Source organism: Ursus maritimus, unplaced genomic scaffold (genome assembly GCF_017311325.1).
Source record: "Ursus maritimus isolate PB19 unplaced genomic scaffold, ASM1731132v1 scaffold_18, whole genome shotgun sequence".
NCBI classification, from domain to species: domain Eukaryota; kingdom Metazoa; phylum Chordata; class Mammalia; order Carnivora; family Ursidae; genus Ursus; species Ursus maritimus.
Genome location: NW_024424230.1, coordinates 50,831,337 through 50,845,940, shown reverse-complemented (window position 1 = coordinate 50,845,940; position 14,604 = coordinate 50,831,337). Strand labels below are relative to the sequence as shown.

The following is a 14,604-nucleotide window of genomic DNA, read 5'->3' as shown; positions in this document are numbered from 1 at the left end:
GGGGGGGGGGGGGGCTGGCGCAGTGCTCGCTGCAGGAATGCGTGGACGTGGGGGGTAGAAGCGCGGACGGACAAACGGCCCCGACAGTATAAACAGCCCTCATGCGGCCCTCATCTGTGAGACGGCACTAGCGACCCACAGCGGACCCAGCCCCTGTCCCACACGTGCTCGCTCGCTTCTCCCTCCTGCCTTGCCCCAACAGTCACCCCCACAGCCGCCCTCTAAGCTCCTATTACCCCCCACTTTGCTGTGAAGGAGCTGAGCCTTCCAGGGGTTCCAAAGCCACCCCAGGCCCCAAAGCCTGTGGCCACATGGCTGAGATTTGAGCCAGAACCTTCTGCCCCCCGCCCCCCAACTCTGAGGTGCGGCTTTCTCGGCTGCTGCTGCGCAGGCTCCCGGTCCACACTGGTCTTCCGCGTACACCTCCTACTGGAAGTGGGACGAGGTGTTTACTGCACTATCCCTGGGAGTGCCCCAGCCTCTGGGGGTTCGATTAGCATGAATCAGCCCTCAGCACCTCTGAAGAGCTCTTTTTTGGAAGCTACATGGGGAAAGACCCTGCAGCGGACCCCCTAAGGCTCAGGCTGCCCCTCCATGTCGTCGCACGACACCCGATGTGCCGGCCGCAGGGGCCTTACCTGGTGCTCCTGCGAAGCCTTCGGCGCTGGGGATGCGCCGCTGCCCGGTCTGGCCGTCCACTCCTTGGGGCAGGCCCCTCCCCGACACGCCCATCCTCCCCGGAGGCCCGGCCTCTCCAGTCTCCATAATGACCCCCGTGGAGCCGGGCAAGAAGGGCAGCCCTGTCCAGCCCGGCCATGCTGGCGGCGGCAGTGGCCGCGGAGGTCTCTTGGGCAGGACGGGCTGCTGGCCCGTGTGTGGCCGTTTTCCGGGGTCCTCGGGAAGCGGGGGAGCACTCGGCGTCGGCAGAGGGGTCCGCTCGGGATGAGAGGCCTCCGTGGGGGCCTCCACCAGAGGCGGGTGGGAGGGCCTTCCAGGCACCTGCGGGGCCTTTCCATGGGGCGGGGGCGCTTCTGAGGGCTCCTCCGCTGAGCGTTTGGAAAGTGGAGAGAAATACGCAGGGTTAAAAACCTCAGACTTGACTGCTCAGCCACAGGCCCCTCCATGAGCCCTGGCTCGGCTCCCTGTGCAGGTATGTGCTTGGTGGCTGTCCCTGCAGCATCAACAGCGCTGTGGGCACTGGCCCCCAGCGAGCCCACAGCAGCCACCACAGCATGGGGACAGAATACCTCACAGCTTCAGAAGAGGGGGGCACAGGTCAAGCTGCCCTCAGGCCACCCAGGAGCTGCTGAGGTCAGTGGGGACCTCCTGCACAGCGGCCAGGGGTTGGGGGGAGGATTTGCAGCCTTTCTACATAAGGGTTGCACTCCCCAAAACAGCACCTTCTTGGCCCCAGCCCTAAAACTTCACCGCATGATGGCACCACAGGTGTACCACGAATTACTGAACGGGACATGCTGCCCCCAACCACCTTATGTTCTCTCAAACCAGCAAGTCTCGGGGTCACTGTGGGTGGTTCCACAAGCTAAGGCCCTGCAGAATGCAGATACTACAACAGGGGTCCCCAGCTTGAGGCCCCTCTGTAGCAGGCACAGGCCCCAAAGGAGCAGAAACACCCCACACGTCTTGCCACAGCCTTAAGATCACCAACTGAGGGGATTTCCACGGGAGGAAGCTTGTGATTCGCATTTCCATGCCCTCATGGGATGGCGCTGTGACACACCAGGAAGCTGCCGCCCCTTCCTCCTATGCATACGTTCCTGGAACCAGGCAGGCTTCCAGGAAGGCTTCCTGAGGGCCCACGAGGCATCTAAAAATAACTGGGACTGGCAGATACCAGCCTCAAACCCCACCCACCTCCGCGGTCTGGATGGTGCCTCCCCTGCCCAGGTTCCAAAGCTATACAATGATGTCCAGGCAGAATCAGTGACCGCATTTTGACCCACTGTCTCGTTTTAAAACTAAGGTTTAAACTATGGCGATCAAACACGTGCTCCCCTTCCACCAAAGAGCCACATAGCTCACCCACCTCCAGTCCCAAAGGGAGGTTCCTTCTCAAACAGCCTTTCCTGACCAGTGCTCCATGAGAGAATTAAGCCCAAGAGAATGATTCACCACTTTCTCAGTCGTCCCAAGGATAATACAGAGCTAACACAGATGCAGAGAAGAGAATTCACATCATTCAATGGCACGCGCGCGCGCGCACACACACACACACACAATTTGATTCCAGCACAATTATTGAATAAAACACCTAAACCAAGGCATATTCAGAATACGGAGGAAAAAGAAAGATCCTATAAGCTTTCATGGGGAAAAAATTAAAAAGTGACTGAATCCAAAGAGCATCATCAGGCTTCTCAACAACAGAAACTAGAAGACAAGAGAACAATGTCTTCAAATATTGAGGGAATAATTGCCAACCTTGAATTCTATACCCAACCAAAATATCTATCAATTATGATTCAAGAATAAATATTTTCAGACTTGCAATATTAAAAAAAAAAAACTATTGGGCCTCTTTCCTTAAAAAGCTTGGAAAACATGCTCCACTGAAACAAGTAAACCATGAAAAAAAAAGAAAGAAAACAGTCCAAGACAGGAGAGGTTCAAGAAATTTCTAGGATGGTAGGGAAGGAAGTTTCAAATTGAAAGCCCGTTAACAAGTCCAGGGAATAAGCAGTCCAGAATGGATAGGAAGAGAGAGAACTCCAGAGGGGAGGTCATGAATTAAAAAAAAAAAAAAAAATTGAATCAACAAATGATCACTTTTTACGGAATAGAAAATTATGTTGAGAGGATGTCCTAGGGTAAGAAGAATCCAAAACAGATACATAAAAACTAGCAAATAATAAAACACAGCTACTAATTCAAAGAAAAGCAAAACAAAAAGCAACAATCATATGCAGCTACACTGAGCTATTTTGCTCATAACAGCATAAATGTTGACTACTGATATTTGTGGTAAATTCTAGTGGGAGTTGGGGAGAAGGGGAAGCAGGGGAGATATGAGTGAACCTAATATATAAACTAATGCCTATAGCTAATACATAATATATAATGTCTAAATGCTACATATATAATATCTATGTAGAGAGATATCTAAAATTAATAAGCCAATTTAGAAATATAGAGGTAAGTATCAGGGGAAGATAGCCAAAAGGGTTGCACGTGGCTGCCTCTGGCGAGCTAGAAGTGCCAGGAACACGTGGGGACAGGGGCTGGTTTCATTATAAGCCTCTCAGTACTAGTTTGTTTATTTTTAAAGATTTTATTTGACAGAAGGAACAGGGAGGAGGGGGAGAGGGAGAGGGAGAAGGAGACTCCCCGTTGAGCAGGGAGCCTGATGCGGGACTCGATCCCAGGACCCTCAGGGTCATGACCTGAGCTGAAGGCAGATGCTTAACTGACTGAGCCATCTGGGTGCCTAGTTTATTTTTATAAAACATAATTGCAGAAGACACACTCTGAGGGCCCGTTTCTACCCGTGCCCTCTAATGCAAGCGTGCCTGCCTGCGCTCTGCATCTGTCCTCCCTTCCCTCCTCCTCCTCACACTGTGCTCCCAGTTCAGAGCCCCGCCTCCCAGCCGGCCTTCCTTCCCTTCTGGGAGTTGCTCCATCCATGTCACTCTCTCAGGCCTCTTTCCTTCCCTCCCCCCGCCCACCCCCCGGGGTCTGTCTTTTACTCCAACTGTATGGTTCTTGTCCAAAATTTAAAAGTAAACACTTCCTCAGTCCTCAATGGATGGCAGTCAACAAAGTACAAGCTCCCCAAACTGGTCCTTGTTTGCTTACCTGTTCCTACCACACCCTCCAGACCATTGTTACTTCTCGGAAAGCCACCACCGTTCTCCCGGTCCCCATACCCAGGTGCTCAGTCATATATTCTCTCTCTCTCTCTCTCACACACACACACACACACACACACACACAAAATCTGTTGCTAAATCCAGCTGATTCTAATCCTGAAATACTTCTGGCTCCTTTCACACCTTTTTCAGAATGCTCTTTCGAAAGCATTCTAGGATTCTCTGCTCAAAAATCTGCAGCTGTTTCCCAACGCTCATAAAATCCAACCGAATCTCCCCCGACATCCCAAGGCCCCACCACCTGCTCCAGCTCGTCCTGCAGCCTCAGTGTCCTCACCGGTGCCCAGCCCTCCTCTGAGCTTCCCTGCCTTTGCACCCTGGCTTTTCGTGTTCAAACTCCCTAAGACAGCCTCTTCCAGCAGCGTCCCTGAAGTCCGGACACCACCTCCCTGGCAAGCCATTGTGGATCCGCCCAACAGAGCTTGAACAATCCGGCCTCTGAACCTTGAAGCACATCGAGCCTCCGAGGGCTCTTTCAATGTTTCTCTATCGTTCCTGTCATGCTGGGTGATGAGCAGTTGAGGACACATTTGAATGATCTTTTCTCCTCAGGGTTTGGCACACGGCCTGACACATGACATTGAGACATTTGAGTGTTTGGTGAATGAATGAAGTCTAGAAGGTACTATGGGCCACACTCTAATTCCTGCCAGCTGTTGCATTAGGCACCTGAATTTCGCCCAAAGGTCACTGTCATCAAGGCAATACTGGAATGCAGAGACAGTGACAGCTCTTTTACACCCATCACTCCCTCAAGGACAAATATACCCTTTGGAACAAATATCCTCCCCTAATCTCCTTGGGGAAGGCACCCAAGCCTGCTGGGGGCGGCTGACAGCTCCGAGGTGTCTCAGCCAGGACAGTAAGGAGAAAGCTGCCCTGGGTCCAGTCATTTCCCCAGCCCCCTGCCCCTCAGCTCCTGGCGGCCTCCGGACCTCGGGGTCGCAGGTGGTGTTTCCAATGCATATACATTACAAAGTTGTAAAGAAGACTGGACAGCATTTTGCTCATTCTGGAAAGATCACTCCTGGCCCTGGATAGCTTTCTGAACTCACCATGTGTTTCTAATTCAGAGAGTGACCATCTGAACTGAGTTGTCCGGAAGAGCCCAGTGCTGCTGCCCGGGCGTCTAACCCGAGAGAGGCATAGGAAGGGCCCGCTGGGCCCCATGTGCGCGGTCCCGGGAACCAGCCCAGGCTCTGGCCGACCTGCCTTGTGGCCTCGGGCCGCCCCAGGCGTCTGGCAGCACCACAGCCTTCGGCGCACGGGCCCGGTGCCCAGCTACGAAAGGCCGCTCCTCCTCCCCTAGAGTTCTTATGAAAAACCAGTTCCCACTTTACTAAAGCAAAGACCCGCGGAAGCAAATCCCCAGTAATCCATGAGCTGACGTGCTAAGAACGCGTGTCCTGCGGCCGCTCCGCGCCCCGGCTCGGCGGCCGCCGGGGACCCCGAAGGGCGGCCGGCTGCAAGGTGCCGGGCAATGCAGGGAGGCCGTCAGGTGGTGTCTGTTAGGGAAGCAGAGGCCGTGGGGACGGCCGCGGGCCGCGGGGGTCGGAGCGCGCGCCCAGGGTCCGGCTGCGGGAAGGCCACCGACCGCTCCTGCCTCATCCGCCTGGTCCGCTCAACGGGCCAGTGCCCCGCCCCCCTCCTGCCAACCAGACCGAGCGGGGGGCGGGCAGCGAGCGGGGGCGCGGGGGCGCGTCCCTGGCATTGAGCCACTGCGCCGGGCGGCCGACGTGCCGACCGAAGCCCGCCACCCCGCCAGCACCTTACGTGGCCACCGGGCCTCCAAACGCCCACAGGCCGGCGTGCGAAGCCTTCGCGGCTGACCGCCTGCGTGGCCGCGGGAAGGACGGCTCAGGCTCCCCCGACGGCGGAGACCCCCGCGCCGTGGGGCACCACAGGCCCGCGCGAGGCTGCTGGGCGGGGAGACGCCGCGGACCCCTGACGCCTTCTCCTGACCGGGTCTCCTCGGCAGTGGTTCTACTCGGAGCACACGGTGACCCAGACGCGGTGGCGGCTCTGGCTGGACCGACTAGAAGTCGCTGGCACCTCCTCGAGAGGGCGAGGCAGTGAGTCCTGACCGGCCACGCCGGAAGCCCCGCAATCGGGCTGCACAGCGAGAACGGCCCGCACTTCCGACCAGCACAAGCCACAGAACTCAGGCAGGCACAGCCGTACTGGCGCGGGAGGGCGCTGGACTGGGAAGGGATTTGCAATCACAGAATCCCAGGGTGGGGGAGTCTCACCTAGCCGAGCCTCAACATCACTTGGGATGGATGGATGGATTTATATATATTATATATAAAATATATATATAAATAAATTTCACAAGCTGATCCTAAAATCCCTATGGAAATGCACAGGATTTATGCTCCCTGGTTTTCAGATTTACTTAAAAGCTGCAGTAATCAAGACGTAAAGCCTGTCCCATCAACAACTAGAACAGTCCACACACGGACTGGCTCACACTGAGTCCCCTTTTGTTGCCTGCACAGTGTCAAAGTCGGCCCTTTCATGCTCTCTCCTCTCCTTTCCTCCCTGTTTCTCCCCTTCTTCTGGGCCCAGTTCACCCTGTGTGGTGATATCCTGCTGCCTTTGAAGTGGCTTCCTTCTGCTTCTGGGACCAGAGCTGGGGCGGGGGAGGGGGGTGTTTTAATTACAAATTTGATTACAAATTCCTGGGTCTCCTCTCACCCAGACTGAGGAGGAATCCCCTGACTGAGCCCAGGAGTTCTTATTTTTCTAAAGCTTCCTGAGGATTTGTGCATGCGGCTTCGGGAGAGCTCAGCCCTGAGAACATCACGGTTCTAAATCCGAGGTTAAGATGCAGAAAAGCAGCTGCTACTCACGCCCGCCAAAGGCCATTACAAACACCAGATGCCCACAGGGAGAAAGGGTGCGTATTGCTGGAGTCAGGATGGTCTGAGCTTATGCAGTCTGCTTCAGCCTTTATGTATCTATAAAGCCCTGACTTGGTCCATTGTGCTATCTTGGACCTAAACTGGCCCCAGTTTCAGCCAGTTTCAAGTTGAGGGCCCACGCCAGCATTGTGGCATCAGGCTACTCTTCCCTGGCCAGGTTTTATGGTTAAATATTTGGAAAATCCGCACTTCTTCATTCTTGGGGCACAGCTGGCATTAAGCAACTTGACAAAGATGGGATTCCTCAATCTCTAACACTCTTAAGTGAAACACTGTGCTTAGTATCACTCAAGGACTAGGACAAACATCCCTCAGACATGAGCAGAAGAAGCAGATGGGGGGATTTGAAAAAGGAAGTAACGCTGCTGTCACTAGCGTCTGTTGAAACAACATCACGGTATCCAGGCAGGCATGTCCCTTCTTGGAACTGTGACACAGGCTAAGAGCTTCCCTAAGGCACAGAAATATTCCTCTGCCATCTCCACCCAGAGGGAGTCCCAGGTTTCTCAACCCCAGGAAGTCCCCTCTCTTCCAGTGCAAGAGGCACTGCGGAGACGCTGGTGTCCAGCCAGGACTCAGAGTCTAGGTCACACCAGGAGCCGGGGGCTCCAGCTGTCGAAGGGCTTGATGACAGTGTTCAGTGACAGGCCAGGACAGTCCTCGGGGCCCAGGCGGGAAACGATCCCTTTCACCCACGCTGGGGGCAGACCCTGGAGCTGCCCCCCACGGAGCAGCTCCTGCCGCACAAGATGCTGACCAGGGGAGAGGCCGAGGGGCCGGCCAGAAGCCCCGGGCCGCACCGTCTCCTGCAATGGCAGTGAGCGTGTGTGGGCAGAGGGCCGAACCCCTAATGGCCACGTCGGACCGAAGGACAGAGGACTTACCAACCTGACTTAGTCCTAAGTGCTGAGCCTCTCATCAACAGAAGTACTTGAACATGAACCCTGAATGCTAGGGAGGGGAGATTTCTAGGCTTTTTACACTTCCCACCTGTCCCCCAACTTAGAAAAGAAAAAAAAAAAAAGAAGAAAGGAAAAGAGAGAAAACCCCCACTGGGTATCTGAAGCATTCCACAGAGCAGCCAGGAGCCCGACCCCCAGGACTCTCATCCCATGTCTGCTTTGTGGACAGGCCGCTCTGTCTCCTCTGAGGCGTGATGCCTGGGGGTTTGTAGGAAGAGGAAGGGAGAAAAGTTCAGCCAGGAGCAGAGTAAACATCTATTATAGGGGATAGAGGGTTACGATAATAGGTAATACTGATTGAGTGATTACCAGGGGCCAGGCACTATTTAATACTCCATTCCTTATGAGTATTAATCCTCTTTAAACCAACTTTTTGAGGTAAGTGTCATTATTATTTCCAATTAGTAGATGCAGAAAGTGAGGTAATTAGGTAGAGAAGTGACTTGCCCAAAGTCCCAGAGAAAACATGGAGGTAGCTGGATTGCAAACCTGGGAAAAATAAAAAATGCCTGGCTCAAAATCCTCTGATAGTTTCTCATCATACCTAAAATTCAAATCTTTTACCATAGACTATAAAATCCTACATGATCTGGTTCCTACCCCCTCTCTGACCTTAATGCTTAACGCTTACCCCCCTTGTTCATATACTTGATAAAACTAGCATTCTGAGTTTTTCAAACAGGGCACACTCATTACTGCCTCAGGGCCTTTGAACGTGCTGTTCTGTCTGCCTGGAACACTTCCCACGGATCTCTGCAGGGCTCTGCAAAGACATCATCTCACTGGGCAACTCTTCCCGCCCATTCACCTAAAACATATTGCTGTCTCCTATTCTCGTGAACTTACTCTGTTGTGTCTTTCCTTGCACACTGATCACTGGCTGAAATCAGATCATTATTTGCTTGGCTGTGCACTGTCTGTCTTCCTACGAGACTGTAACAGTCGTGAGGGCTGGCACGCGGCACTAGGACCCGGCTCAGTTTCCATCAGTTGAATGAATGAGTATAGGAATGAACGGGTGGGATGGAGGGGGCATCACACCCATTTTACTGAGCTTAAGGTGAGAGACTGGTTCTTCACTCTTGGAAGTTGGGCACCTCTCTGCATCCTAGACAAAAGCCATGGACCTTTGGTCCAAAAAAAACAGCCAACATTTGCAAAGAATTTCAAGAGTCCCTTTTAAATGCCAGGGAAGAACATCTGCATGAATGGGAGGAGACAAAATAGACTTGGAGATATTTGAGCATCAGCTGAAGCCCCTTCTGCTCCTGCCCTGGCTGCCTCTTGGATAATTCAGGCCCCCTTTGGGATGCCTCTGAAGAAAAGAACAGCGTTCGAGAGCAGCAAAGTGCACTGGGTAGAAAGGTCACACTTTGCATCCCCGGTCCAGCCATCTGGTTACTGGTCCAAACCTATGTTACACATCCTCATCCCTGGGCCTTTGCTTCCTGAGGGAGCTGTGATGACTAACATTGATATTCCTTCCCTCCCAGCACATACAAACCACGTCACCCTTCAAGAGCTGACTTGCTTTGACTAACAGAATGTGCTGGAAGGGGGCCAGCAGCTTCAACTTTCCTTTATGAGCTAGTCACCATGTAGTAAGTCTGACCACCCTGAGACTGCCAGGCTGTGAAGCAGCCGAAGTTAGCCACGTGGAGAGAAAGAGACAGAGAATGGCCACATGGAGGAACCCTGACCTTCCAGCCCAGCCAGGCCCAACTGCCAGATGATTACAGCTCAGCGACTGACTCCGGCTGATGCCAAATGGAGCAGAAGAACCACCAAGCCAAGCTAAGCCAAGACCTGACGACTTCCTGATGCACAGAATAATGGAAAACAATCCATCTTTGTTGTTTTAAGCCCCCGAGATTTGGGGTAGGTTGTTACACAGCAATAAATAACTCACCCATTCATATCAACTCCTCGCCAGGTATACCTTCCCCTCCTGCTTTTCTGGGCCTTAACCATCCTTCCCGTCATTATTAGTTCCAGTAACACCTCCTTCCAGAAACTTCTCTTATCACTCCACCTCACTCTTTACCCCTCCAGCCTCTAAACTCTCAACCTACTCAACCTTGAAGGGTTGGCTCAGGGGCTCCCTCCTCTGAGGAGCCCTCCCTGACTTCCACAGTGGCTGCAGGTGCCTCTCCACATACCCAGTGTGCCTTTGCACACCCCGTTCCCGTGACCATCCCTTTGTCGGCTTGTTGGCCTTCAGACTGTCATTGTCGCATCCATTGTCATCCACAGAATCCACACACATAGCTCATTAACTACCACATGATAGAGTCTCTGACCTTATGAGCTGAAAGGATAAACCCTACACCACCGACTGGGCCTTACATACTATCACGTTCATCTCTCTGCAGACCTGCGTGTCGTTGCTACTCTGACTGAAAATGCCTTGAGGGTCAGAATCATGCTATTCATTCTCTCCATGTCTCACAGAGCCCTGCACACAGCAGGCGCTCAATAAATGTTCTGTTGACTTTTAACTGGCCGACGTGTGACATTCACTGTGACCTTAACTCCAGATTTGCCCCTGGACCTCCGCTACTCAGATTCCAGGCCTCCTGCCCCGGGATGCTATACAAGGAGAAGGCCAGCCCTGCTTGTTTATTTTTGGTTCTTTTCAATCAATGGAATTCTCGAAAGTCCACACATTCTACACGCACAGCAATGAATTCATTCCAGAAGGATAATCTTTTAGAAGCTAATTCTCTTTAAAGACGTTCACCTCTGACTCCTCCTTCAACAGAGAGGTGTGAAAGAGTTAACACAGCTTCCCACACCGCCTGGGAGTTGCAATCAACTGGAAATATCTGGTTCAATCTGTTATTATAAAGCTCAGTCCAGACAGCACTGTCACCCCAAGGACAATCATTCTATGAACACACACAGTATTGTGACCTTTACTCAACATTCCAGAGATACAGAAGCTGTGTGGGCCTGGGAGGAGGGGAGGGTTATAAATAGGGTGGTGTCGTGGGCCCAGCGCTGGGGTGGAGGCCAGCTTCCCGTCCCGGCTGGCCTGGGTACCTTCTTATCTACAAACTCCTTATCTCTGGGAACATCCACAGCATTTTCCCATCTGACTACCCCAGACCCTCCAGCTTCTTGGGGACCTACCCGGGACTCGCCAGGGCTCATCTGCCTCTAGGACTCCAGCCCTCCCCTCCTGGGGTTTTATGTCTCAGCTTGGACATAAAATCCTAGGGGCTCACTCCAGGCCACGAAATCTCAGCTCAATGTGTGAGGGCCTTTGTCACCTGGAGCTGAGCAAGGTGAAAAAGGCGATAAAGGCCAAAGAGGAGGAGAGGAGAAAACAGGGATAGGGCAGATCAGGAAGTGGGGTCCTTCTGGGCCTACAGTTGGTCCTCAACAAGGCCTTTTGGACCCAGTAAATCTGTGTTCAACTCTGGGACACACAAAGAGACATGCTTTGGCCTGGAAGATAATTCTTGAATGCCGCCCACCCAGGATTCCCATCCCAGCTTCGCCACTTCCCGGCTGTGTGCCCTTGGATACACTTCCCCTTGGGGAGCAGTGTGCCTTCCCCATGAGGTGGCTGGGGGGCTCTAAGACATGTCCCCTGAGGGAACTAGCCCAGCGCTGGTACACAGAAAGTGCTCAATAAAGGTGAACCCACTTTCCCTCCCTGCCTCCAATTAGAAAAGGTTGTCTCGTTCTTGAGACAGATAAATGAAAGCATCCAGGCATAGGAGACGCTCTGTCCTTCAGGGAGGATGGGCTGAACCCTCAAGTAACAAAGAAACGAACTTTGTTGACTATATTACTTCACGTTATTAAGGAACCATTCATTCATTCAACAAACATTTGCTGAGCGTCCAATGTGCGGCGAGCTTTGCCCTAAGCACAACTGATGCGCTTCCTCGTTCTAAGCACTATACGGCCTGCGGCAGTTACTGCCGCTAAAATGCTTTCCGTCCATGGTCTTGTCTCTATCTCTGGAAAGGAAGAGGACCGTATTCTACCTGCCACCATCCACTAGGCCTTAGATTTCAGGGAGCAGGAGGTAGCCCAAAGATGATGAGGACAAAGATCATGAGGACCCCCGCAAACAAAAGCGATGCTTGTAGACCAGTGAACCGACCAACGCACAGGCGACTCCCTCAGTAAAAGATGGGACAACAATAGCCACCGCTCCAAGCTGTCCCGCCAAACACCTGACCCCAACTCCGAGCTCACCAACATGACCATATACACAGATCAGCCTTTTGCCGTCCTCCCTGTGGCAAAGGCGTACTCCTTTCTCGTTTTCAGTTCGTTGTGCTGATACTCGTGTAAAGTGCCCAGATGCTGTGTTTGAACGCGACAGTGATGTCACACTGCTTTAAATCAAAGTTTCTAAGTACGCTCCATGTGGGTACTTCTCTCACTGCCACGCAGCACCAATGATTCACAAACTGGCACCAATCTACGAACCACACTCTGGGGAGGACTGATGTCAATTCCACGGGCCATCCAAAATCTAGCATGATCCGGGTGGCAAACAAATACGAGAAATGGAATTGTAAAGGTCAACTTACTTGCTGATGGCTGAAATTTGATCAGATCTTGCAAGTCCGTAGAAATCTGGAAAACGTGGCTATAGAACTGCTGGACTGAATTCTTCAGGCCAGCTATGTCTCTGGAATGTGACTGGAGTGTCCCATTCATCTGCCTGACACAGCTCCACAGGCTGCTGACATGCTTGTTGAGGCCCTCCTTGATCCTCTGAAGACCTCCTGAGATGGAGTCCAGCCTGCTGCACGTTTTCTCCATTTGAGACACCCTGCCCTCGACGGCGGACACGTCCCTCTGGAGCCCGTGCGTGGTCTCCTTACAAGCGTCCAGCTCCGAGAGGAGCTGGCTCTGCAGCTGCCGCCACCTCGCCTCCAGCGGGCTGCAGCAATGAGCCGTGGGGTCGCGGGGAGATGGGAGAGCCCCCACCGTCCTTTCTTGCTCACCCCCCTTAGAAAGCCCGCCCGCTGCAGCGTTTTTACCTTCTCTGCAGCTGCTCAGCTCATTCTGGAGATGATTCACATCGTCTTCTGTGTGGTTTAGTTGAGAATAAAGAAAACTAAAATCTTGTTGAAGTTTCTGGATGCTGCGTTCGGTTTCCTGAAACTTCCTATGCATCGTGTCATTCAGAGATTTCAAAAGGTGCAAACTCTCACCCGCTATGTGGTCTTCTCCATTTGGCAGGGAATCTTCTATCCCACGAGGCTCTCTCTGAAAGTCCTGCAGGCAAATATCCTCAACAACCTGAACTCTGCTCTTCAGGTGATTTAACTCTGTCATGACCCATTCGTTCCCAGCCCCTGACCCACCCGGTGAGGCTGAGGCTGGGGGGGTGGGTTCTGCCTCAGTGCTGTTGGCCGCCTCCAGGACAGCACTCCCCAGGCGCTCTTCCAAAGACCGTATTTTCTGATCAAAACGTTGCTTCAAGTCCTCTACCTCGCCGTTAATGGTCCCCCGGAGAGTTTCTTCGATGTAAAAGCAATGTTCTTCCGCGTTCCTCTCTGTCACGTTGATCCTTGCATCGAGTTCATTCCATCTGGCATCAAAGTCCACATCTGGCTCTGGAACTACAAGGCGGTCAAATTCGTTGTCCAGTCGTGCATTCAGCATTCTGGTGGCTTCCGCGACTCTTTCGATTTTCTGGTCTAACATCTTGATCTCTTGCCCAAAGTCGCCATTCTTTTCACCACCACAGCAATTTGACTGAGCTGAAGGATCTTGTACCCGGGCTCGAAGATCATTTATTTCTCTTCTGAGGTTTGTTTCCTTCTCTCCTATAAGCTCAATCACTCCTAGGTAGCTGCTCCCATAGTCATCACACTGCTGTTGGAGACCAATCAGCTTGTACTCGCATGAGTTCTTCAGATCGGCCAGCTTTCTGTCCATTCCGTCCATGAGCTCCTCTCTCAGGGCATCAATCTTACTATCGACATAGGCTTGGTAGAGCTCACTGGTCGTCATGGTCACCGTAGGGCCCTGGGCAGCCTCCTGGAGCTGCTTGAGCTGTCCTTCATACCCCTTTACCTTCCCGTCCAGCTCCTCCAGCTTGTCACTCTTGGTCTTCAGAGCATCCTTGACCTCAGCCAATTCAGACTTGATGTCCTTCATGCCAGATTCCTTATTGGTGAGGACATCAGGAAGCTGGACGGTCTCTGTGTCTCCGCCAACGGCACTGTCGGGCACTGACTGGGGGTGCAGGTTACTGAGCCATGATGCCAGCATTTTGCTGGCATCGTCCTGAATGGCATGTTTGAGGTTTTCGTTCACTCCGGCAATGGAAGACTGGAGATCAAGAACTGTTCTTGTGAGTCGGAGAACCTTCTCTTCCAGCACCTGGATTTTCTTTTCCTGAAGTTCTTGCGGTCCCTGTTGTGGGTCTACCGTTTGGTTTGGTTCTGCTGCACGAGTTGGTGACAAAGTCTTCTTGGGCTCTGAGACTTGGCTTGGCTCATTATCTGTTACAAAGAAAGAGTCGGATATGACTTCACATACTCTACCGTTTCCCATTTTCTGCAAAGACAATAAACAGGGTGCTTAAGGAATACACGGAAACCTTCGCTTACAGATCCCCTCTCACCACAGGCGATTATTGTGGTAGCGAGAAAAAGACTGTGGGCTTTGTAGACCCCCCGCCCTTGCATTCTGGCTCCGCTGTTTACTGTGTGCCCTGAGCAAGTTAGTTAACTTCTGTGAACTATAATCCCCTCATCTGTGAAGCAGAGGTACTCCCTTCCCTCCCAGAGTTGTTAAGAGAACAGGCACATGGCACATAATAGACAATCAATGGTCTCTTTCACCCCAAAG

General features: G+C 52.6%; 1 protein-coding gene across 1 annotated transcript in view; it reads right to left on the bottom strand.

Moving 5' to 3' along the window:
* EMILIN2 (elastin microfibril interfacer 2) overlaps positions 1-14,604 on the bottom strand; it is a 53,461-nt gene that overhangs the window by 4,597 nt on the left and 34,260 nt on the right. The window contains exons 4-5 of the mRNA XM_040632689.1: positions 12,327-14,255; positions 639-1,046 (exon numbers count right to left, since the gene is read on the bottom strand). Of these exons, the coding sequence (XP_040488623.1) occupies positions 639-1,046; positions 12,327-14,255 (2,337 nt within the window). The remainder of the gene's footprint in view (positions 1-638; positions 1,047-12,326; positions 14,256-14,604) is intronic.